At 36.9% G+C, this 24,729-nt stretch overlaps 1 protein-coding gene across 1 annotated transcript; it reads left to right on the top strand.

Annotated features, from left to right (window-relative positions):
- The first annotated feature begins 12,666 nt into the window (after positions 1-12,666).
- C3AR1 (complement C3a receptor 1) lies at positions 12,667-23,722 on the top strand. Its single transcript, XM_001367729.5, has 2 exons — positions 12,667-12,934; positions 20,540-23,722. The coding sequence occupies exon 2, from the start codon at positions 20,550-20,552 to the stop codon at positions 22,014-22,016; it is 1,467 nt and encodes a 488-aa protein (XP_001367766.1). The 5' UTR covers positions 12,667-12,934; positions 20,540-20,549; the 3' UTR covers positions 22,017-23,722.
- Positions 23,723-24,729: the final 1,007 nt, after the last annotated feature.

Below are 24,729 nucleotides of genomic sequence, written 5' to 3'. Positions count from 1 at the left end.
TCTCTTAGAAAGGTGGCATTATAAATATCTACCACAATTCCAGTTAAGGTAGCTAGGTGGCTCAATGCATACAGTGCAGGGTCTGGAGTCCGAAAGACTCCTCTTCCTGAGTTCAAATCTGGCCTCAGATACTTACTAGCTATGTGACTCTGTTTGCCTCAGTTTCCTTATCTATAAAATGAGTTGGAGAAAGGAATGGCAAACCACTCTGGTGTCTTTAGCAAAAAAACCCAAATGAGATTGAGAAGAGTTAGATGCCACTGAAATAACTAAACAGCAATTACAATATGCCAGAACTCCCAAAGCTAATTCCCATCTCAGGATTGCTTCTTAGTTACCTATAGTTAAAAAAGAAACAAATTGGAAACGGCAAACTGAAACTTAAGCTCAAGGTCACCTATGCATGGCATTTGCTTTAGTTGCTCAGTGCTGACAGTTACCATAGGATGGAATAAAGTCAGTATCCCCCTTGTTCATCCCTCCCAGGTAGGCTCAAATGGTTCAGTTAGCTCAGCAAACAAGTAAAGAGAGAGTAGAGGTCAAGGGAAACATTATTTCCCTTAAAAATAATTTTATTGGTACCTTTTGCTTTTTACCATCTAAATTTCTCCTAGTATTCCTCCCCCTACACCATCTCAGAGAATCATCCCATATAACAAAGAATATTTTTAAAGAATAAAGTAAAGGGAAAAAAGGAATAAATAATATTCAGCAGAGCCGATCAATACTTAAAAAGAAAATCAGAAGAATATGCACTGTTCCACACTCATGGACCTCCTACCTTTACAGAGAAGTATGGAGGAGGTATATCTCTTCCTTTGGACCATGCTTACTCTTTTTTTGCAATTGTAATTTTACAATATTTATTTTCTATTGTTTTGTCGGTATTGTTTTTTCTATTTGCATTGTTGTCATTGTGTATATTGCTTAATGACTCTGCTTAATCAGTTTATGTAAGTCTTTCCATATTTCTGTATTCATCATATTCATGATTTCTTAGAGTACAATATATCCACCCAGTAATATTCTATTGTATTCATGAATCACAATTATTTTATTCATTCCCAATTGAATGAATCTTAGTGATGGGATGAGAGGAAAGGGAGGGAAGGTAATAAGCATGTGTAGGGTGCTTATTATGTGCCAGGCATTCTAAGCACTTTACAAATACTATCTCATTTGATCCCCACAACAACCTGACAAGATAGGTGCTGTGATTATCCCCATTTTACAGTTGAGGAAACTGAGGTGAACAGAATTTAAGCGACTTTCCTAAGGTCAACCAATAAGTTCCTGAGGCTGGTTTTTAACTTGGGTTTTCATCCTAGCTGCCTCTAATGGGAATCTTCTTTGATGCTAGTTCATTACTACTGCCACAGAAAGTGCTAATATGAAATATTTTGGCATGTTATTGGGATTTGGGGAGTATGTGTGCCTAGTAATTAAATTTCTGTGCAAATAGATCTTTTAGGTATTTTATTTGCATAATTCCAATTTGCTTTCCAAAATGGTCATTCTGATCAGAACAACAATAAGATAATGTGCCTGTCTTCCCTGCAAAATTGACTTCCCATCTTTTATCATCTTTGCCAATTTTCAGAAGATGATGTAAAAATCTAATGTTTTTTCAATTGGCATTTGTTAATGATTTGGAACATTTTTTCATATAGTTGTTAACAGTTGCCAATTCTTTTGAGAATTGCTTATTTTCAACCTTTGTCCAATTATCTCTTAAAGAATCCATAACAAACTAGGTATAGACCAACATCTCACACTGTATACCAAGATAAGGTCAAAATGAGTACATGTCTTAGACATAAAGGGTGATACCATAAGCAAATTAATGGAGCATGGGATAGTTTAGCCATTAGATCTATAGATAAATGGACAATCTTTGTCTAGTACCTATGTACAAAATTATTTATAGCAGCTTTTTTGTGGTAGCAATGAATTGGAAACTAAATGGATGTCCATCAATTGGGGAATAGCTGAACAAGTTGTGAAATATGAATGTGATAGAATATTATTATGCTATTGTGATGCTTTCAGAAAAAAACCTAGAAAGATTTATATGAACTGATACAAAGTGAAGTGGTCAGAACCAGGAGACCATTATACACAGTAACAGCAATATTGTAAGATGATCAACTGTGAATCACAGCTATTCTCAGCAACACAAAGATCCAAGACAATTCTGAGGCTTACTTTTAAGAATTAGAAAAAAAAATAACAAAGAATATGGAAGAACAAAAGGTCAAGAATATCAAAGGAAATAATAAAAAAAGAGAGAGAAGGAAGGAGGTCTGGCAGCACAAGATGTCCAATTGTACCGCAATGCAGCAGAGGCAATTGTTTTAAAGATTTTCTTGAAGTTACTCTGAGATAAGGTCAAGGAGCCAGACAAGTAGAGAGAAGCATGACTGCTTGATTCAGTATCAGGGATCTTCAGTTCAAATCCAGGACATATAAACCCAGAGCCAAAGTCCCTTGTGGGGGATGCCTTCTGGGCTTCCAGTCAGAGGTATAAGTAGGGGAAGCATGGGCAAGCACAGGTCTTTTTCTCTTCTTGGTATTCAACTATATTACTGTGCTGGGAACCATCAGGCCATGGTGCCTTGGCAAAGTGATGCATGGTAGCTAAGGAGGCCACAGAGTGGCCCTTGGCAAGATCTGATTGCCCACTCAGTCCCCCTTGCATGATCCCTCTCATCAATGTCCATTACCTATGAAATTGACATGATTATCATTCTCCCTAGTCTCAAGAGACTAATGCAAGAGCAAAATGCCTGCACCCTAATTCCCCAAAGCATCACCAAAAGATCAAACCCTCAAACCCAATCCCAAAAGACTATCATGGGTTAACTTTTACTTAGGTACATAATTTCCAGTAAAACCACAGCTACTGGCCAAGACCAGAACTTTCCCACTCACAGAAACTTATTCTCATGAAGCCAGCACACAAATGAATCATAAAGGCCCATACAATACGTATAGGTACACTACAGGCACACTAAGTTTCAATATGCCTCAGTGGCTCGATTTCACAAACCAGTAACTCAGAAACTCCCTAGTAAACCCTACAAAATGACCAGTCTAATATTAAATCTGAATTGTGTTCCTAGTACCTTTCAACCTCAATGATATGATTGTTGAATTATCTTTAAGAATTTCTGGTTGATTACTTCTAATAAGTAAATTTCCTTGATTGTTTGTAAGCTCAAAACTCCTCACAGGGTAATGAGAAAATTAAGCCACCTGAGACAAAATCATTCATCTTGAGTGAAACCTTTATTCTGTCAAGAATCTGTAATCATAATACAAGAATATAGAATGTTAATCAAGTGATTTGTTAAAAGTTAATGTATCGCTTTTCCAATTATCTCCATTTAGACATGTGTTAGGTAATGTATCTGTGTGCCAAGAAAATGGGCATAAAAATAAACATCAAGCCTGGGGATGGTGGAGCAGTTATCAGATGCAAAGCATTCCCATGGCCATAAAGATACAGCTATCTTCCGTTAGCTATTTTCTTGACTGATCATTCGCCACCTGTCGGGAACCCCTGGAGTCGCAAGTGAGGCTGGACTTTGCCTGTGGCATTACTGCTTTTAATTTTGATATCTGTTACCTAGATTAAATGTCCTATACTCAATAACCATTGGTGTATAGAATATTAACTTAGACCTGTACTACCTATAATTAGTTTACATTTTTAGAGCTTTCTCTGGTTTAGATTCGAGTCTTCAGTGAAGATATCTAAAAGCCACAAAGCAATGCAGAATAGATGAGCCTAAGAATGTCTAACTATAACCTCTAAATCTGACTTGCCTTCTCAAAGACATTATAGGAAACTCCTTTTGGAAAAAGTGCCTTATTCAGGACCTCTTTCTTAATTTCTTTATTGATAAAAAAGAGAAGTAAATCAATGGAACAGACTAGACAAAAGAAGAATTAGAAATGATGGCATTCAATAAAAGTTTTTAATAAAGCCCAAAACATAAATTTCTTGGGCAATAACTTCCCATTTGTTAAGAACTCTTGAAAAATAGAAAGTAATCTGGCAGAAATTAAATTTAGAACCGCATCTTACAAAATATTCCACCATAAATTTAAAATGGATATATAACCTTAATATTAAAGATGATATCATGAAAATTTTATAGAGAAGTAGATCATATATGATTACATACCAATTGGTATGAACAATGAATCCCATGAAGTGATCATATTATTCAAATTCACACTGCATATTTCTAATGGGCTGAGAACCAATGCCTATATTTACATATTATTATAATTTTGAATAGTAGGAATTCAAATAATGTGACCACTTCTGATTTTTTATTTGCATTCATCAGGACTTAAGTGTCCCTTTCATAGTAGGAGAATGTATTGTTATCAAAAAAAAAAAGAAAGGCAATTATAAAAGAAAAAATAGATAAATTTTATTAAATTAAATTGAAAGACTTTACATGAACAAAATCATCTGGAATAAGAAAAGTTGTCTAATAAGAAAAAAAATCACATCAAATTTTTCATATTAAGATTTGTTACCTAAGATATATTGATAGCTTACACTCACACACAAATGCACACACACACACATATGGGTCTATGTGGGTATATATAAAAACTTATGTGTGGGTGTAAAATAAGAGTCCTTTAAGATGTCCCAGTATAGACATCTTCCCATTTCGCACCAGCTACACTACTTTTGGCCTTTTCTATACAATCAGGTGTCTTTAACCTTACATTTTCTTCTCATTACTTTATACCTCTGATTTTGTTCTTCCAATTCTTATTGTGTCAGAGTGATGGATTTCTACTTGGTCCATTCAAAATTTCAAGGAGTTTATTGTTTGAGCAAGATTTTATACTGCACCCTCCCCCCTCCACCCAGACTAAGCTGGGTTTTTTTCACTCTTTCTAATTCTTTCCTTCAGATCTCCTATTTCATTTATAATATTATTTTTATCTTTTGTTTTATTTCTTCCAGGAATTCTGATGGACCTTGTGGCTACACCATACTCTGCCCTTTATTGCTGTGGAGTTCTGTGTCCTGAACATTTCAGGATCCATAAAATTTCTTTTTATTTATATGTATTTCTAGCTTAACTTCCCAAACTGGGATTTTTTTTTATCAGGACCAGGTTCCAACTGTTCCAGCACATTTGTGTGAAAGTTTGTTGTTATTTTTTAAATGGCCAATGCTGAAATTTTATTTTGCTTGACTATGCCTGTTTATATCAGGGATTTTGTTCCTTTCTCACCTGGGGTGAGGAAGAAACAGCAGATTTTTATTGATTTAAATTTTCAGTTAAAAAAAGAAATAGAGAAACTAGAATGGGTACTTTCATCCAGACCATCCAGGGGCCTAGAGAAATAGGGAGGGGACCCAGCCAGAGAACCAAGTAGTCAAGTTGCTTATGATGGCTTCAATAACCTGTACCCTTTACAAGAATTGTCAGGACAGTCAAGTACACTTGTACATGGAACCAGAAGATCATAGTGAAGAGGTTTCAAATTGGTTAAGTGCTTGTGGTTATGTGGGAATGAGAGCTGGCAAAAATGTAAAGCTCTACATGAGAAGACAGTGACCAGTCCTCAAGCCCTGAGAATCCTCAAGGTTTGCAATAAGCTGATATAAGCATTCTTGATGGCCTCAAAGAGCTCAGTGCTTTAACCTAGGGAAAGAGTTAAGCCTGGGACCTGCCAACTGTAAGGTGGAGAAAGGGGTTTATTTACATGAAGGTAGGACTGGATTATTTAAGAATGTGGTCACCAGGAATTTATATTAATTCTAAAGAGATCTATTTAAAATTTATTTACAAACTGTAGAAAAAATGAAGTAAGAAAAATCAGAGAGAGAATAGGGTAAGATATCTACCCTAAGCACTAAGTAATTTACTTCTGGCCCCTAGCCCAATCTGGGCAGAAAGAGTTGGTTTTTAACTGGCCAAGGACCTGGGGAAAAACTCTCTCAAGAGGCTAGTCTCTTCTGAAAATATCGAGGAAAGGAGGCAACTCTTTCATTCACCACATGTCAGTCCAACCGTCTCATCAGGAACAGGGTCTCAGGTCCAGTCAGCAGATTTCTCCTTCAGTCTCCATTCCAAAGAATGAAGAAGTGTCAGAAGAACCCACTCAGGAAGTTGTCACTCCCTTTTAAAGACACTTTCCCTTACATCACTTCCTGTGCCTTCCCCTAATTCTACATGTACCAATGACAGTTGAAGCCCTGCTTTAGGACTGCCCAGGAGGCAGTCAATTGATTCTGATTCATCATCCACTATGGCACAGGTGGGACACAGACCTCCCCCACTCAAATGTGAATGGGTTATTTACACCTTTAGTGATTAAATCTAAAAATGGGCAGATCTTCCTACACAACTTTTAAGTAGGGTGTTTACACTTTTGGTGATTAAATCTAGAAATAGACAGGGGTTACAGTTTAATCTTCATAATCAGGGGAGAGTTCATTTTAATCTTCACAATCTCCCCTGATGATCATTAGGAGACTAGTCTCCCCATTGGTCATTTAACATAATCATCTTGTACCCCTAGTAATTTCTAACTACAGATGTATATAATATTTCACCTTCTACAATAGTTAGAGATAAGAGGGAATTAGATGAGAGAGAAAGCAAAACCAATATTTTGCTAGGTGCATTGACAAAAGGCCAATTAGGGGGTAGTCCCCTTTGGCATAAAAGTGTACATTTACAATAAATGTTCAACCCCCTTAGGTTCAATCTATTGAACCCAAAAGTTCATTCTGGATCTTCTTAATGCAGTGTAAGTTTCTGAAGGCATCTTTCTCCAAATAGTTCATTCTCTGGATTTAAGGAGTTAGCAAGCTTCATTTCCTGATTTTTTTTTCCAAACAAAATTTTTAAATCTTGGATTTTTATGAAAATACACTACATAGCACTTTGCACATAGCGGACAATAGTGGAAAGGAGAGATGGTGATGGGGGGAAAATTCCAACACATTTATGTACCATAACTTATTCAACCATTGCCCAATTGATAGGTAACCCCTCAGTTTCCAATTCCTTGCCATCACAAAAATTAATTGCTTTAAATAATTTTGTACATCCTTAGAGTATGTTTGCTGTGGAATAATCCCTCCCTTATTCTGCCCTCCCTCTCCTTCTCAATCAATCAATCAACATTTATAAATACCTATTACATGCCAGGCACTATGCTAAACACTGGGATACAAAAAGACCAGAGATAGTCTTTGTTCATAAAGAGTTTAGCAATCTAATGGGGAAGACAACATAGAAACAAATATACATGAAGCAAGTTATATATAGGATAAAAAGGGAATTTTTAACAGAGGGAAGGCATTAGAATTAACTGGAGTTGGGAATGACTGCTTGTAAAAGGTGGAAATTTAGTTGGGATTTAAAGAAAGTCAAGGAAGATAGTAGTAAGAATGGAGGAGGAAGAGTGTTCCAAGCATTCAGGACAGTCAGATAAAATACCAGAAACCAAGAGATGGAGATAGCTAGGAGGTCACTGTCCCAAGATCAAAAAGTAAAGTGTAAGAACATCAGAAAAGTAGGAAGGGAGTAGGTGATAAAGGACTTTGAATGCAAAATAGTGTATTTTATATTTTATACTAGAAGCAATAGGGAGTCAGTAGAGTTTATTGAGTTGGGGGAAAGGGTTGACAGAGTCAGTACTGCAATTTAGGAAAAATACTTTAGTAGTTGCATTGAGATAACATTAGATTAAAGCAGGCGGACCCACAACAGACCATTGTAATACTCCAGAGATGAGATGATAAGGGCCTATACTGGAGTGATGAGAGTGTCAGAGAGGAAAGGGGGGCATAATCAAGAGATATTACAAAGGTGAAATCAACAGCTTGGCATCTGATTGGATTTAGGGTATATATGAGAGAGTGAGTTGACCATGTGAGTCTATGGAACTGGAGGAATCATGTTGTTCTTCACAATAATGATGGATGTAGGGATGAGCAAGAGTTTAGGAGGAAACAGAATGAGTTCTGTTTTGTAAACATTTTAGTTTAAGATGTCTACCGGATATCCAGTATATGATGTCTGAAAGGCATGTTGTGATAAAAATCTTTGATGAAAATAAACTGAGGGAAAAAGATCCAAGTTTAATCTATTAACAAGCTTAGAAGTTGCTAATAATCAGGGTCAATGCTCCTCAGTGACCAGAGATACATCTTACAATCAGAGCAGCTTTTTATATAGTTTGGTGGCTTAAAATGTTGTGATGCAAACTAATGTGTGATTATTCTGTAAGAAAGAGGTCTATACATCACATTGATTAGGAAGAGTGGTCTCCAGAGTCTATAGCAACAAGAAAAACACAGAGTTGAGTAATAACACCCTCTGGAAATTTCATGATAGGTACCACTCAATATCAGAGAAACCTAGAGTTGGGCAAGACATCTACTAACCAGGTTGACTTATCCACCAACTTCCATATCTTCCAAAAAAGACAGGACCAGCTTGCAACTTTAAGACAAGGCAACATAGGCTCTTACAAAGTCTACTAATAAAGCCTTCATTAAACTCAAATCTGATCCATAGGTTTTAGTTACTGTGATTAACTAAAAACTCTTAATAATCAATCAGTAATCAATAACCAATTTCATAGGAAGTTACATATGCAAGATTGGAGGACAAAATGTTGAGGGATAACAAGTAGATTTGAGAATCATCATCATAGAGATGGTAATTAAGTCTATGAGAGCTGATGAGATTACCAAGTGAAGCAGTATAGAGGGAGAGGAGGATCTAGAATAGAGCCCTGAAAGACGCTTATGGTAAAAAGACATGATCTGGATAAGATCAGAAAAGGAGATGATAAGGACCAGTTAGATAGATAAAAGGAGAACCAGGAGAAGATAATCAACAGTACCAAAGGTGATAGAGAAGTCAAGCAGAATGAAGATTGAGAAAAACTCATTGGATTTGATAGCTATCAGATCTTGGTAATTTTCTCTCTTCTCTCCAGTTTTCCCATTTAAAGAAATATTTTTCTGTACCCAATCCTATAGAGGTGGAGCTAAGATGGCAGCTTAGTGGCAAGAGCCTTCTGAATCTCCTTCCAACTGACCATTAAAAAGTGTCTCATTAGGATAGAAATCAAAATCTGACAAGTAAAGGGGCTCTCCCACAGAATTCTGCCTTAAAGGTAGGCAGCGTTTGGGGTTTCCCATGCTATAAGGGGGCAAAACAGCACTTGTCAAAGGGCAAGGTGATCACTACCACACCAGAGTCAGAGCAAGGGCCTGGACAATCTCTAAATTCTTGAGGGCTGGCTGAAAGCACTACAAACTTATCCCTGAAGGCAGTGAAGCCTTGGTAGTGAGACTTGAGACCCAAGGCTGAAGATCGTGGAGCCTGGGCAGTAGAGCTCAGGGCTGGGCAGAGACAAGGCTAGACACAGCCAAGGCAGCAGGGGCTGAAAAGATAACCTCAAGGCAAAATGCTTTAAAGTGGCTACTTGGCTTCTGACCTGGGAGGGAAGATACTACCAAGGCAAAGCCCTGTGAAACAGAAGCTAAGAAAGCAATCAACATGAAGGAACCCTAATCCACTAGTGGCAAAAGAAACAAGCAGCAGAAAGAAAAAAAAAAACCTCTGGACCCTGGATAATTTCCATGGAGAAAAAGAGCAAAATACAGAAGAAACAGCAGAAAGTGACAAACAAGCATACACATTCAAACTCTCAAAAAAAAAATGGAAATTGGTTACAAGCTCCTGAGGAACTCAGAAAGTAGTTCAAGAACCAAGTAAAACAGATAGAAGAAAAATGCAAAGAAAAGTGGGGAAAAGAAATGAAAGTAATACAAAAAGAAAATAACAGCTTAAAAGACAAAATTGCCCATATGGAAAAAGAGGCACAGAAATCAAATGAAGTGATAAGCAAATTGGAGACCAAAATTGACTTGCTGGAAGCCATGAAAAGCAGGACAGACCAAACCGAAAAGGAAAATCAAAGATTATACCTGAAAATCAGTCTTTAAAGACTAGAATTGGACAAATAGAAGCTAATCTCATGAGACAGCAAGATTTAATAAAGCAAAATCCCAAGAATGTACCCAACCCTATAACCAGTTCAAGTAAGAATAAGATTTGTGTCACTGACTCTCCTCACCCCCTTCCTCTTTTTTCTGTATAAATTTCTATTTGCAGAACTCAATTATGTGAGATAATTTTCCTTTACCTTCCTTTCCTCTGACCCCCCCAAAGTGTATTCCTTTTCCCCTCCTTGTCTATTCTTCTTTTAAGGTCATCAAGACACAACAGAACCATGTTCAGGTCTTCTCTATAATTAGACTTCTTCTATGATCCCTAATGATAATAGGGTTCTGAAGGAATGCATATATTATATTCCCAAATTAGTATGTAAATTGATTAGTTGTTTAGTCCCTTAATGATTGTTATTTGTAATAGCCTTTTTGTGTTTTTCTTGACACCTGTGTTTACTATTCAAAGTTTCTATATCTTCGGTCTTTTCATCAAGAATGCTTAAAAATCCCTAATTTTATTAAAAATAATTTTCCCCATAGAATTATGCCTAGTTTTGCTGGATAAATTATTCTTGATCTTAAACCTATATCTTTTGCATTCTAGAATATAATGTTCTAAGCTCTCCTTTATTTTATCATGGTGGCTGCTAAATTATGTGTGATTTTGTTTGTGGCTCCTCAGTGTTTGAATTCTTTCTTTCTGGCCATTTGCAATAATTTTCCTTTGACATAGAAAGTCTAGTTTTTGGTTATAATGTTCCTGGGAGTTTTCATTTTGGACTTTCTCTTGTGAATTCTAAAATTATTCCACCCTAATCAGACCATACTTTAGAAGATCTGATTTAGCTATTTCTTGATCAATAACAATAGAGATACTTGGACTAACAGAATCAGGTCCTGGGAACTCTACATTTCTCCACCCTCCTTAGTTTAACAAGATTAGGAAGGTCTGCACCAAACTCAAGGATTAAGTATCTGAGAAAAATGGCCTTCAACAGACATGTGCAGAAAAAGTGGACAGACCCCTGGGCTGTCCTAATTCAAACTAAGCTATCATTGGTACAGATGAGACACAGGAAAGTTACGTAAAACCTTCTATATAAGGCACATCACTGGCTCTCTTCCATCTCTTTCCCTGGAGAGGCGACTCTGGCTGGCAGCATGCTAGGCGTTCTGACATCTTGGAGTGGTGACAGTTATTTGTCTGGGTTTGGCGGTGAGTTTGCCCTTGAGCTGATTCAGGTTCGGGCATCTTGGCTGAGCCCTTTGGAGTTCAGGCAGATTCTTTTCCTCCTTACTCTTCAAAAAATCTTTACTTTCTAGATCTCCTAATATTCCTGCCTGGTACTAGCCAGGCAGGAGAAATCCTAGTCTTTTTCCATCTTTCTTCTTCTTAATCTCCTCTACTATATCAGTTAAATTACCATAAATTTCCAGCTGACTTGGGTATTTTATTATTTGGGATTTTCCCTGGTGACCAATTAAATTTTAGATTTTAAGTCACAACGCTAAAATTATCCTTTACACTTTCAGGAGGTGACAAATAGATTCTGATCATTCTGTATTCCAAAAGAATTCAGGAAAAGGAAAAGGAAAAGCTTATCAATACCAAGATTCCTTTCTATTTATTGAAAATGCCATAATTGGCTTTGAATCAATTGTGTTCTCTAGCTGACTAGTTTTAAAAGTAAATTCATTGCAAGGATTCAAGACAACTCCAAGAGACCCATGATGAAAAATCTATCTACTGCCATAGAAAGACTTGATGGAATCTAAATGCAGATCAAAGCATACTATTTTCACTTTATTTCCTTAATGATATTTTTCTTGTATGTACAATATGTGCCTTCTTTGCAACATGGTGAACATGGAAATGTCTTGCATGATAGCACATGTATTACCTATATTAAATTACTTGCCATCCCCAGGAGCAGGGAGGAAAGGAAAGGTGAGAATTTGGGTCACAAAATGCAGAAAACAAATGTTTAAAACTGTCTCTACATGTGGGAAAATATAATAAAATATAACTGAGAAAAAAAAGTAAATGTATTGGTACTATGGAGCTAGGGTTTTGAGTGGAGTCAGTCTCGGTGACAGAGTACTTTGAACCTGGGGTAGCTTCTCTAGAGGGGTTCTATGTTTGGATTGAAGTACTACATTCCCCTAGGTGCTATATCCTAAAGGAATCAAAGAAAAATACTAGCTAAGTCTCAAAGGAAAATTCTACCAATTACTTTGCCAATCTTCATAATACTCTATTAGGCTAAACAAGCAAAAAACACTTTTTAGATAAATCACCAGGCTAATATAATGCATTCAGGAAACTAAACCAGAGTAAATAGCATTTATTTCCCTCCAGTCTAGCCAAAAAAGATTTCATATGTTTGTATATAAAAGATGTATTATGTGTGTGAGTGTGTGTGTGTGTGTGTGTGTGTGTGTGTGTGTGTGTTTCAAAGTATAGTCCCTCTGGAATATAGGCACCACACATAGAACTCATATCTGGTGACATATTTCGTTATTTTTCAGGGGAACCATACATAAACCTTCCTCTAAGCTCTTCTTCTACCTCTCTTATCTGATCAAAATTACAAAATTTGGAGTTGACTCATGTTGACCCTTCCTATTAGATTGTACCACAAAGCAGCTACTGAGAAGTCAAAGAAAAGAAAAGAAAAAAGAAACCCACAAAATTCTGTTTTGTTAAAAGAAAAAAAAAAACAAAGTTCCTACAACCCAGAGAGGGTGTGGCAAGAACTTATAATTGGCTGTTATTCTCATACTTGAAAAGAACCAAAATGATATCACTATGTTGGAGTCAAAGTGCAGTGTGTCCCACTGTGGCTGATCAGCAAGGACTTCTAGATTGAGACTGAATCTTGATCCCAACTACATACAAGCTACTGTCTTTTGGTAAGCAAACATACTCACCTTTTGGATCTTTCCATTTTCCTATCTTTCTATCTCCATCTTTTCTTCCCTTTCTATCTTTGATTCCTATCACCACTAATCATCTTCTTCCATGAATTCCTGCTCATATTTTTCTTGATCAGTTTATTCTAGGGAACTCATTATCTCTCATGTTTCTATCAAGCTTTTATTGATACTCTCTTCAACAGTCTATCATCTTGCTTTAAACATTGCCTCTCTCTCGTTAGATCACCCTCTTTTTAATCTTCTGTTCTTTTCCCCATTTCTTCTCTCATTCTACTAATACTTTCCTTAGACTATTTTTCTCTTATCACTGTTTCTTCATTCTAGGTAATGGATAAATTGGATTTGAGGTTTTTCTTCATTTTTTAGGTTCCTAGGTAAAAAAAAAATGAAATGTAAATGTTCAAAATTACTAACTTCTTCAAAGGGACTACCATAAGAGCTTGTTCAAGCCCCTTCTCTCTACCTACCAAAATTAAGTTTATAGATACACACAAATAAATTGAATCTGACATTTTAAAAGTTGTCATTTTAATCCTGACCCATAAAAATTTTCTTTTCTGGAAGGAAGATATATATATAATTTAAGACAATTTATATTCCATATCACTGGGTCTTATAAGAGACTATCTTGCTTCTTTTCCAAATATTATTACTCCACTTCAACTAAAGTCAGTTTGCTGTTGCCTTTTCTATCTTTCCCTCTCTGCCCCTTGCCATGTAAACTATTCTGAACCTAACATCAGTTAAAATATATATTTTGCCATATGCAAAGGAGAACAGAAAGAGGGTCACACATGAATCCACAAATCTCTAGTATGGACCCCTTGCTTTTCTTCTAAAGCATGTAATAAATTAATCATGACTCAAAGCTGTCCTACTTTATCTTTGATTCTGGTCCTGCTATTCTCTTCTGTGCATTTCAGAAACACATTTTAATGCTGCTTTTTTCTTTCTTTTCTTTCTTCTTTTTCTTTTGACAATCGCATCCCTAACTCTTTTCTCCTTCCCTATTCCTTCCACCCATCCTTCAAATTGAGGAAAATAAAAACAAAATCTTCCATAATCAAACAAAATAAATTCCCACGCTGGCTGTGTCAGAAAATGTTCTATATCATTTTGAGTTGCCTTTTTTGGTTCATAGACCAGAGCTGTAAGTTATCAAGTCAAGCTTCCTCATTTTACATATAAGGAAACTGAGACCCAAGAAGGAGCCTCAGTGACTTACATAATGGGCACTTAGTGGTAGAATCAGTATTGGAACCCAAGTAATCCAATTCTGAATGCTCTTCCCTTTGTACTCCAATGACTATCATATTTTGCCAATACACCATGTTGCCTTACTTTATTAGCACTATTGATTTGTTGGTAATGATATTTTGTGAATTCTGGTCATGGCTCTCCCATTAACAAGTTGTAGGACCTTGGGGAAGTCACTTCTTGTCTTCCCATAGCTGAAACAAAAAGAAAATTAATATCTGAAGCATTGAAGAAATTAAGAAACCCTTCACTAGTAGAGCTCACATTCTCTTTTTCAATTCTCTGGGCTCCTGGGGCCCCAGATCCTCATCTATAAAATAAAAGGATTAAACTAGATGATTCCTGAGAGCCCTTCAAGTTCTTAAATCCTAAAATCTTTTCTGCTTTTAAATTTCTAATTTACTCTTCCTTTAACTCTTTGTTAGACTATGAGTATCTGTATTTTAGGGTGGAAGAAACTTTGGTGAGACTCAGGGCTGGGTTAGCGGAGCAATGAAACAGAATTATAAAATCATTGAACTTCAGAGTTGGAAAGAACCTTAAAGATAACCATATTTCTTTGGCTATGAACTTCTTGATTGAGTGATCCATTAGGTTTACTAATGGTCAAACACCCTAGTGACAACATTTGCCAACTCAGCAGGAATGTTTTCAATTTACAAACATATCTTTAGATTCTCTGGGGGGGATATAGACATACTAGATGCAAATAAGGAACCGAAAAAAGAGAAGCAAAGAGCAAAAGGAAACTTGATGAATTGGTGAGACAGCACTGAGGTTAAGAAAACAGACTTACGCCTTAACTCAAGGAGTTTGGGGGATCCAAAAAGAAAAGGATTTTTGATGAAAAGGAAAATGTGAAGCATTTATTTAACAAATACTTACTGAGAACTACTATATCAATAATACCCTGCCAGCACTATGAAAATACAAAAGTGAATAACACAGTCATTACTCCAAAAGGACCTAAAATCAAAAAATGATTAGGAGGAAGCTGCACAAACAGTTATAATACTGAGCAACATGTGTTGTGCCAGAGACAGTATAATGTAAGAGAAAGAATGTTAGTTTGGGAAATCAAATCTTAACTCTGCTCCTTACTGCCTGTGTGACTTTGAGAAAGTCATTTAATCTGTCTAGGCCTATTCCCTCCTCTGAAAAATAAAAGTAATGAGATAGTTGATTATGAAGGTCCCTTTTATTTAAAATTTATGATCCTATGTATAATCCAGATTGAATTGCTTGTCAGCTCTGGGAGGGAAGAGGGAAGAAGAGAGGGAGACAATATGGATCATATAACTTCAGAAAACTTGTGTGGAAATCTGTTTTTAAATTTTTTTTTAATTTAAATGCATGATTCAATGAGTGGCATAAAGAAATAAAGGAGTTTGAGGTAAAAAGCAATCACTTCTGGGTAAAGGATGGTTTCGTGGAGTAGGTTGCATAAGTAGTAATCATAATATTTGACTTTTCTGTAAGATTTTCAGAAAACTTTGAAAGAAATATTTCATCAACTCCTCAAATGGTAATTTATATAACCCTATTCTTTTCAGTACAGTTTTTTTAAAACCTTACCTTCTATCTTAAAAATCAATAACAAATATCAGTTCCAAAGCAGTAGGGTGGTAGGGGTAGGCAATGGGAGTTAAGTGACTTGCTCAGGCAGCAAAAGTAAGTAGGAAGTATCTGAGGCCATATTCAAACCCAAGACGTTTCATCTCTGGGCCTGGCTCTCTATTCACTGACCTACCTAATTGCTCCAGTTCAGTTGTTTTTCAATAGCATCTGACTCTGTCTGAGGTTTTCTTGGTGAAGATATTGGAGTGATTTGCTATTTCCTTCTCCTACTCATTTTACAGATGAGGAAACTGAGGCAAGCAGGGTTAAGTGACTTGCCCAGGGTCATACAGCTTATCAGTGTCTGCAGCCAGATTTTTAACTCAGGTCTTCCTGACTCCAGGCCTGGTACTTCTAACCAATGCCCCTCTGACTATCCTGTACCTCTTCTACAGATGGAATACCTAAGACTCAGAGAGATAATTACTTGCCCCATGTTACACAGCTATTAAGTGGGAAAGTCTGGACCCAATTCTAGTCCTGATTAAACACCCACTAACTCTTCCCCTAAACCACAACTTCCTGTCTGAAAAGAGAATAAGGAGGAGAGCTAGAAAGGACAGATTTCAGTATAAATATAGACATATAGATATAGAGATAGAGATACATTTAGAAATAATCATAGACAGATAGATATATAAGAATATAGATAAATGCATATAGAATAGAAAAAGATACATCCAGATATATAGCTTTAAATATACTTCTTTTTCTTTCTTTCTTTCTTTCTTTCTTTCTTTCTTTTTTCTTTCTTCCTTCCTTTCTTCCTTCTTTCTTCCCTCCTTTCCTCCTTCCTTCCTTCCTTCCTTCCTTTCTTTCTTCCTTCCTTCCTTCCTTCCTTTCTTTCTTCCTTCCTTCCTTCCTTCCTTTCTTTCTTTCTTTCTTTCTTTCTTTCTTTCTTTCTTTCTTTCTTTCTTTCTTTCTTTCTTTCTTTCTTTCTTTCTTTCTTTCTTTCTTTCTTTCTTTCTTTCTTTCTTTCTTTCTTTCTTTCTTTCTTTCTTTCTTTCTCCTAATTTGATTCATACCATCCAGATGTAGAGAACACTTGGAAAGACAGGTTGTAGTCAGATTATGGAGTGTCCTAAATGCCAAAGGACTTGCATGTTATCTGTGCAGGCAATGGAGTGACCAAAGTTTATTTGAGTGAGAGAATGATATGATCAAAAGCCATTGTAGGAAGACTTATCTGCCATTAGTTAAGGGTAGGTAATAGGCAAGAGTGTGCTGGAGACTGCTCCAGTCACCTTGTTAGAGCTGATTCTTAAATTTCCTAGGAGTATTTATACTTCAGAAAAGGGAAAACACTATAAAATTGGACTCAATCTATTGTTTCATTGGTTGTCTGGATTTAAGAAATTAATGGAGAAAATGGTAATAATGCAGATTAAATGTAAATTGTTTGTACATTTTTTCCAGAGAGCTGGTTGTTAAAAAAGAGAGAGAGAAGGTAAATAGTACTTCTGAAAATAGTTAAAAGAATATTGAGATGTTCTGAATATTAAGTAACGGTGGTTATGACTCAAGCTAGAGTAATGGTTTTAGAAACCCAAAGAGATGTGACAAATAAAATTGATAGGACTAGGAGAGTGATTGGATATGAACTGTTAAAGAAGGGAAAGAATCATCAAAGTTACTTCAAAGTCTAACGTCAGACTAATTAGAAGAATGTAGTAATGGTGAGAGAAAAAGAAAGGTCAGTAATATGAGTCAGCTTAAGATGAAATATGATTTTGCTTGAAATGTGTTGAGTGTGAGGTGGCAGCAAGATAGGTAGTAATATTCAATAATCTGTTGTAAAAGCAAGACTGAAGCTTGGTATAGAGGTCAGGGCTAAAGATAGCTATTCAATAATTATTCAAAAAAAATTCAATAATTAACTTTATGAAGATGTTATTATGCAGGAAACATCAGATCATGGAGGGATAGCATCTAGAAGGAGAAAAGGGCCTCAGACACTTCCCAGCTGTGTGACCCTGGGCAAGTCATTTGACCCCCATTGCCTAGCCCTTACCACTCTTCTGCCTTGGAGCCAATACACAGAATTGACTCCAAGACAGAAGGTAAGGGTTTAAAAAAAAAAAAAAAGGCTGTTTACTGAGAGTCATGAGTGTACTTGCTTAACCACAAAAATGTACTAGATAGAGGACTTCCACCCATGTTGCCTGATAAGTAAATGCTAACATGAGGAAGGTCTGTACCTCCACCCTCTGACATTTTCTCCTCATCCAACTTGGGGAGGAAGCCCTAGTTCTCATCAAGACCCAGTTCAATCATACTTCACCTCCTATAAGAGGTCCTTCCTGCTTTCCTCAGTCATTAGTATTTCCTATCCACGCCCAACCCTGAAAATTACTTTGTATTTGTGTTTATGTTGTGTCTCCCCAAGAAGATGTAAGCTCCTTGAAGGCAGTTAGTTTTCTTTTTCTTTTTGAATCCCCAGCTCCCGATACAATGCCCATAAGAAGCATTTAAATGCATTAGAGTGAATCAAATGTCCAGCAGATGTTTGGTGTTTACAACTATCGTTTAGAGGATTCATTCCAATCCACTTCAACAAGATCCAAGAAATAGTTGTCCCTTCTAAGTGCAAGGCACTAAGAATACTTACTATCCCCAAGGAATTTACTTTCTACACACCCACCCAAGGAAATGAATATGAAGCTGTAGTGTGCAGATTAACTGGGAAAAAGTAAAATAATTAAATTTATTGACTTGTATATAAAACCTTACAAAGTTTTATGTCTTTAACAACTTAATATGCAATATAGTCTCTTCTTCTGAGCATCTTATGTTCTTGCCTATGTATTTTCTTCTAAATATCTCAAGGATGCTCCTTTCTTTTCCTTTAATACTATCATTTGCCTCCTTCCTCCATCCTCATCTTCAATTAAAAAAGAAAAAAAAAAAGAAAAGCAAGTTCTTGTAACAAAAAGCATTGTCTAGCAGAACAAATCTATACATTGGTCATGTGAAAAAATGTGTACCCTATTTCTATACCTTGAATCTCCCTGGCAGGAGATGGAATAGCTTACTTCATCATTAGTTCTTGGAAAATTGCACTAACTCATAGGTTTTCATTGGGGTTTAAATCAAGTGAGTTCTCAAATCACTGAAGCACATTTATCTCCATCTCTTAGATAATTTTCTTAACCTTTCATGAAATATGGCATGTTGCAAGTTTGTGCCACAATATTCTATCCAGAACAATTCTAATTTTCATTATATAAAGATATTTATTACATTATATTATATTCTGTTCTGTTATGTATTCAAATTTTTCATTCCTTCAATGGAGATAGGATTTTGAGATCCAATGAAAATTTTAAAAATTTCAATATATTTTAGGAAGATATTTTAGAACCTGAAGAAGATATTCAGGTCTTAAAGCCTCAACAGTCATAGAAGCTAAAGTAGGAGAAAATGTACCAGAGAAGTTAGTAGTGAAATGAGACCTAAGAATTAAGAAAATGGAAGAGCAATGAGTATAGAGAATGCTTTCTAGGAGTTTGGGTTTGAAAGAGAGAAAAGTGTAAGGTTGATAGCTTGAGGGGGTTGGCAGGATCAAGTAAAGATTTTTTTAAAGGATGGAAGAGATGTGAAACAGGGAAAGAGATAGTGGCTAAATAGAGATTGAAGATGAAAAAAGATCAAAGGATCAAAGTTTCGATAGAGAAAGGGAGGGATGAAATTTTAAAAGTCCTAAGTGAAGGGGATAACCTTAGCAAGAAACAAGCTTCATTAGAGCCTAGAGTAAAGGAGAGGAGAATAGAAAATGATGAAGCATTCTGCAGTGTGGAGAGGGAGAGTGCTTATTTTTTTCAGTGAATTAGGAAGTGAACTCTTCTGCAGAGTCAAGAAGAAGTGGTGTAGGAGCTCTGAAAATGGAGGAGTTTTACAATAGCTGGTGTGAGGAGTGTGATAGCAAATCAGGGAAGAATAAAAGGATCATCATGACTGTTGAGTCATGTAACAATAAGGGCCCAGTTGCAATTATATAACATAAAATTATAATAAACCTTATTTATTCTCCAGGAAGACTCAGTAGCACAAAGGATGGAGAAGGTGGATGATTGGAGTTTGGAAAAGTGAGGCTGGCGATAGGACTGGGAGGAAGGAATGCAGTTGTGATTAAGTATGGTTGAAGTGGTCAACGTCTGGTTTGAGGCTATAAAGGGGGGAAGGTGGGGAAGAAACCACAGAATGGATTGAATGGGAGAACAGAAAAGGTTGGGTGAATTGGAGGTCATCATGAGGATACAGATGACAAACAGGCAATGACAAAGTTAGGAGGATACAGTCAGAGGAATTTCAGAGTTCTTCATTAAAGATGTAGAAAAAATTGGGGATAAAGATCTGTCATGGCCCTAATGCTGCCAAGGAATGAGTGTCCCTGAATGTAAGTTCAACTGGAGTTAAAATAAAAATCATGAGACTTTGGGAGATTTGCATAGTAAGCGATAGAGACTGGAGTGAAAGGAAGACCATAAGCCAGATACTATATTTCTTCTGATCAATGGGATATTAAGGCTGGATATATAGATTTGGGAGTGATAACTAAACTTATAGATGGCATCACTTAGAGAAAGTGTAGAGAAGTTAGCCTTGAGGCACACTAGTGATTTGTAAAGGACAAGAAGTTTGCATAAGAGAAGAGGTTTCTGAGGAGGGATGACTAGAATTTTTTCATTTCCTATATTTATTTTGCAGAGTCTGCATAATGCCTCCAACTCTAACCAATACCAGTTCATCTGATTTGATTTCCCAACCTTGGGGAGAACCCCCTGTGGTGATTTCCATAGCCCTCTTCAGCCTCACTTTCTTGTTGGGGCTGCCAGGCAATGGGTTAGTATTCTGGGTGACTGGATTAAAGATGAAGCGAACAGTGAATACAGTGTGGTTCCTCCACCTCACCGTGGCTGACCTCCTCTGCTGCCTCTCCATGCCCTTCTCCATTACTCACTTGGTCCTCCAGGGTTACTGGCCTTATGGTTGGTTTTTATGCAAGCTCATCCCTTCCATCATCATCCTCAATATGTCTGCCAGTGTCTTCCTACTTACAGCCATCAGCCTTGACCGCTGTATTGTAGTGCTCCATCCAATATGGTGCCAGAAACATCGAACTGTGAGGATGGCCTTTGCCTTCTGTGTAGGCATCTGGGTCCTGGCTTTTGCGATGTGTATGCCTGTATTCTTGTACCGAGAAACTTTTACTGAGGACAACTATACTGTGTGTGACTATAATTTTGAGATGTACAGTTCACCAGATATTTCCTTTAACCCTAGCCTTGAGATAGAAGACTCCCCTGAGGACTTCTCTGAGTTGACTGGGACAATGGAAGATATCTTCGATCTTTCATCTTCCAGAAGGGATGCTTATCCCTGGCCTTCTACCACCACTGGTACACCCAAAACTTCTAATGTTTTCTTCTATTCCAAAATCACTGGAGGTCACTCTGGTAGTGCTAGTTATCACCCCTTTTCTGACTTATCAGAACTGCCAGGGAAACTTCCTCATACTGAATCACCTACGATTCCCATAGCTTTACCTGAGTTTAACAATAATGATTCCATAACTGATACACTGGGAAACTCTGATGTTTTACTCCATGACAACACAAAAGCTTTACTCAAGGCTTCTGACAATCCTTTAGATCTACCTGAGATGACAGATAGTTTCTTGGATATTTATGGTATTTATTTCAATGAGACCCAATCACTGACGCCGTTGGTGGCAATCACAATCACAAGATTTCTGGTAGGTTTCCTTCTGCCCCTCATCATCATGGCGGTCTGTTATACCCTCATCATTTTTCGTTTAAGCAGAGGTCCCTTTGCTAAATCTAGGGGGAAAACCCTAAGAGTGGCTTTAGTGGTAGTGGTCACTTTTTTTGTCTGCTGGACTCCATATCATATTATTGGGTTCTTGTCACTGTTTGCATCTCCATATTCTCCACTTGAGAAAGTGGTGATGGCATGGGACCACCTCTCCATTGCACTGGCATCAGTCAATAGCTGCCTTAATCCCTTACTCTATGCCTTCATGGGGAAAGATTTTAGGAAAAAGGTACAACAGTCCATGCAGGGCATTCTGGAGGCTGCCTTGAATGAAGATCTCAATCCATCGTCTAGCTATCCTCAGAGCAAAACCTCACTGACTAAAGACATCCTCAGCACAGCTGTTTGAGAAGATGAAGAGACACCACGTAGCCTCAAAGGGTTATGTCCTAGGACATGTTTCACACTGGAAGATGTCATGATATTTAGGAGATTTGGAATGGAACTGGATGGTTGGAGGGAACCATGAGAAATCATCCCAGACGGGGCTGGGGGGGGGGGGGGGAGCAATATCCTAAGGACTCAATCCATAGAAGATGGTTTAGTTTTTTAAATTTAATTGGCTCAGTGAACTCGGGCTTTAGCTATTGAGGGAACTTCCTCAAAAAAGTACTCAGGAACTTCCTGAGTACAAAAATAGCCAGGTCATGAAGGGTTAGAGGCCCTCCCTCATATTTCTGCACACAGACCCATAGCATTACTAACATCAGCACAGCAGAGCTATGCTCAGATGAGTCAAACTTATATCCTGGATGAACATCCTTCCCCTGCTTTGAATATCCTCCCCTTGCTACAGCTAAATAAATCTCTTTCTGTAAACTACAAGTATCTTGTCTCCTTCTGATTCTGAACCTGAGATGCCTGACCAACCTGGTCAGAACCAATCTATAATAATCCCTATATATGAGCAGGATTGCATTACATTGGACAAATCACTTAAGTCCTCAGTTTCCTCATCTGTAAAAGAGTTCCACTAGAAAGATTTCACTTCAATTCAAATTCTGGTAGATGGAAAGCTCAAGTTTATTTAATGCGTAAGAACTTGAGAAAAAGGTTTAGTGGCAAGAGATGGTGAAGAATCAGATCAATAGGCCAATTAAAACAGATGAGAATCTGATTTTTAAAAACCAATTTTAATGTTGAACAACTCTGGTCATTTTTTAAACTTTTAGAAAAGCTTTTATTTATCTTTCAAAGATATTTTATTGTTCATTAGTTTTAGTCACATCTGACTCCTAGTGACTCCATTTGGGGTTTTATTGGTAAAGATACTGGAATGGTTTACCATTTCCTTCCCCAGCTCATTTGACAGATGAAAAAACTGAGGCAAACACAGTTAAGTGACTCACCCAAGGTCATACAGCTGGTAAATGTCTGAGTCTATATTTGAATTTAGGTCTTCTGACTCCAGACCCAAAGCTCTATCCATTGTGCTATCTTAGTTGCCCCACTAGTGTCCCTGGGTGGGTACAAATGTCAGCTTTCACAAATATAGCAAGCACAAATGTATAAACATCCATTTCCCCAACATTTTTGAGGACACGCTCTTCTCACACCACGCTTAAGGCATAAACTTAGGACAGATTTTTTTTTTCTTAGCACAGTTTCTATATGACATGAATTTTGCCAAGTTCATATCCAAAGGAGGCGTAATTGCCAGATGAACCCATCTATTCCTGGATTGGGTCCAGAATGTTACTTTAGAAGGTTGGAAAGTTGGTCTCTCTTTGCTGCTCTAGACATCAAGGCTATCCTGGCTGCAAATCCTGGCCTAATGTAAAATTCTTAAACTCTTGGAAACTGCAATTTCTTGCCATTCCAACGTCCTTCCTTAATTGTAATGCAAATCATCTCCCTGCTAAAATGTAACCCCATTCTGTTCTAGTAAAAAATAATAATTGCTGTATTTGTCATATAAAAATAATATGAAGGAAAAAAATTGGAAGCCCTGGTAGATAGTGATAGAATACAACTGGGACCCAACATGGTACATACACTTTATGAGGGGCTCTCTTGTTTGGCCAGTTAGTAAACTGGCAAATATTTATTGAGAATTTATTGTGTACAGAGAACACTGATCTATCTCTAGAAATTATTTCAAAATTATTTTATTAAATTTAAAATCACTAAAATTTATTAAAATTTAATTTTAAATTAAACAAATTAAAATTGAACATTTTATCGATGCCTTTTGTTTTTATGTTGAAATAATTTTCCCATGCCCATAATTGAATATTCCCTTGTGGCAAAGAAAAATAGTTGATAGAGTATGTGACAATCCAATCGCCCCCCTACCTCTTTATTTCAAGGACTCAATTAGAGAGGACTTGGGTTTATCAATTCTCCAGGGCTTTCCCTAGGCTTTCAACTACTCAGAATTCAACCTCCTTTTAATGATTCCTACTTTGATCTACATCAGTTTACATAGTGGTTCCTAAGAGTCTTAAGGGTAGCTTAAAACTACTCTAAGACTCTTGCAACACCCAGTATAAACTGATAGGCTATATAAACTTTTATAAACTGTATGGACTTGAAGTAAAAAACCCTTTGCCTTCTGTCTTAGAATCAATACTAAGTAAGTTCCAAGGCAAAAGAGCTGTTAAAAGCCAGGCAATTGGGTTTAAGTGACTTGACCAGGGTCACAGCTAGGACATATCTGAGGCCAGATATGAATCCAGGGTCTCCTGACTCCAGACCTGACTCTGTATCCACTGAGCCACCTCGTTGCCCCAACTGTATATATTTAAGCCACGAAAGCTTGAAATTACACAGATTTTTGGGATACTCTGTATATATATCTTCCTATTTTTTTCTGAATCAATCAAGTACTCAATAAATGCCTATCATGTGCTAGATACAAAGATACTAATAAAATTCTCTGTTCATCAGGATCATATATTATGGTTTTTTTCTAGCCACTCCCAAGATATGGTTTTTGTTTGCTTTTTATCATAGAAGAATATTACTATGAACATGTTGGTATATATTAGCTCTTCGGTCTTTGACTTTCTTGGGGGTATGTGCCTAGTAGTAGAATTTCTGGGTCATAATAATAGACAGTT

The sequence above is a fragment of the Monodelphis domestica genome, chromosome 5 (genome assembly GCF_027887165.1).
Source record: "Monodelphis domestica isolate mMonDom1 chromosome 5, mMonDom1.pri, whole genome shotgun sequence".
Taxonomy (NCBI): Eukaryota; Metazoa; Chordata; class Mammalia; order Didelphimorphia; family Didelphidae; genus Monodelphis; species Monodelphis domestica.
Note: the sequence above shows the minus strand (reverse complement) of the source record. Positions and strands in the feature narration are given on the sequence as shown.

Bases quoted from the DNA above. Each gene is read 5' to 3' on its own strand.
- C3AR1 (XM_001367729.5), top strand. From the start codon at position 20,550: ATGCCTCCAACTCTAACCAATACCAGTTCATCTGATTTGATTTCCCAA.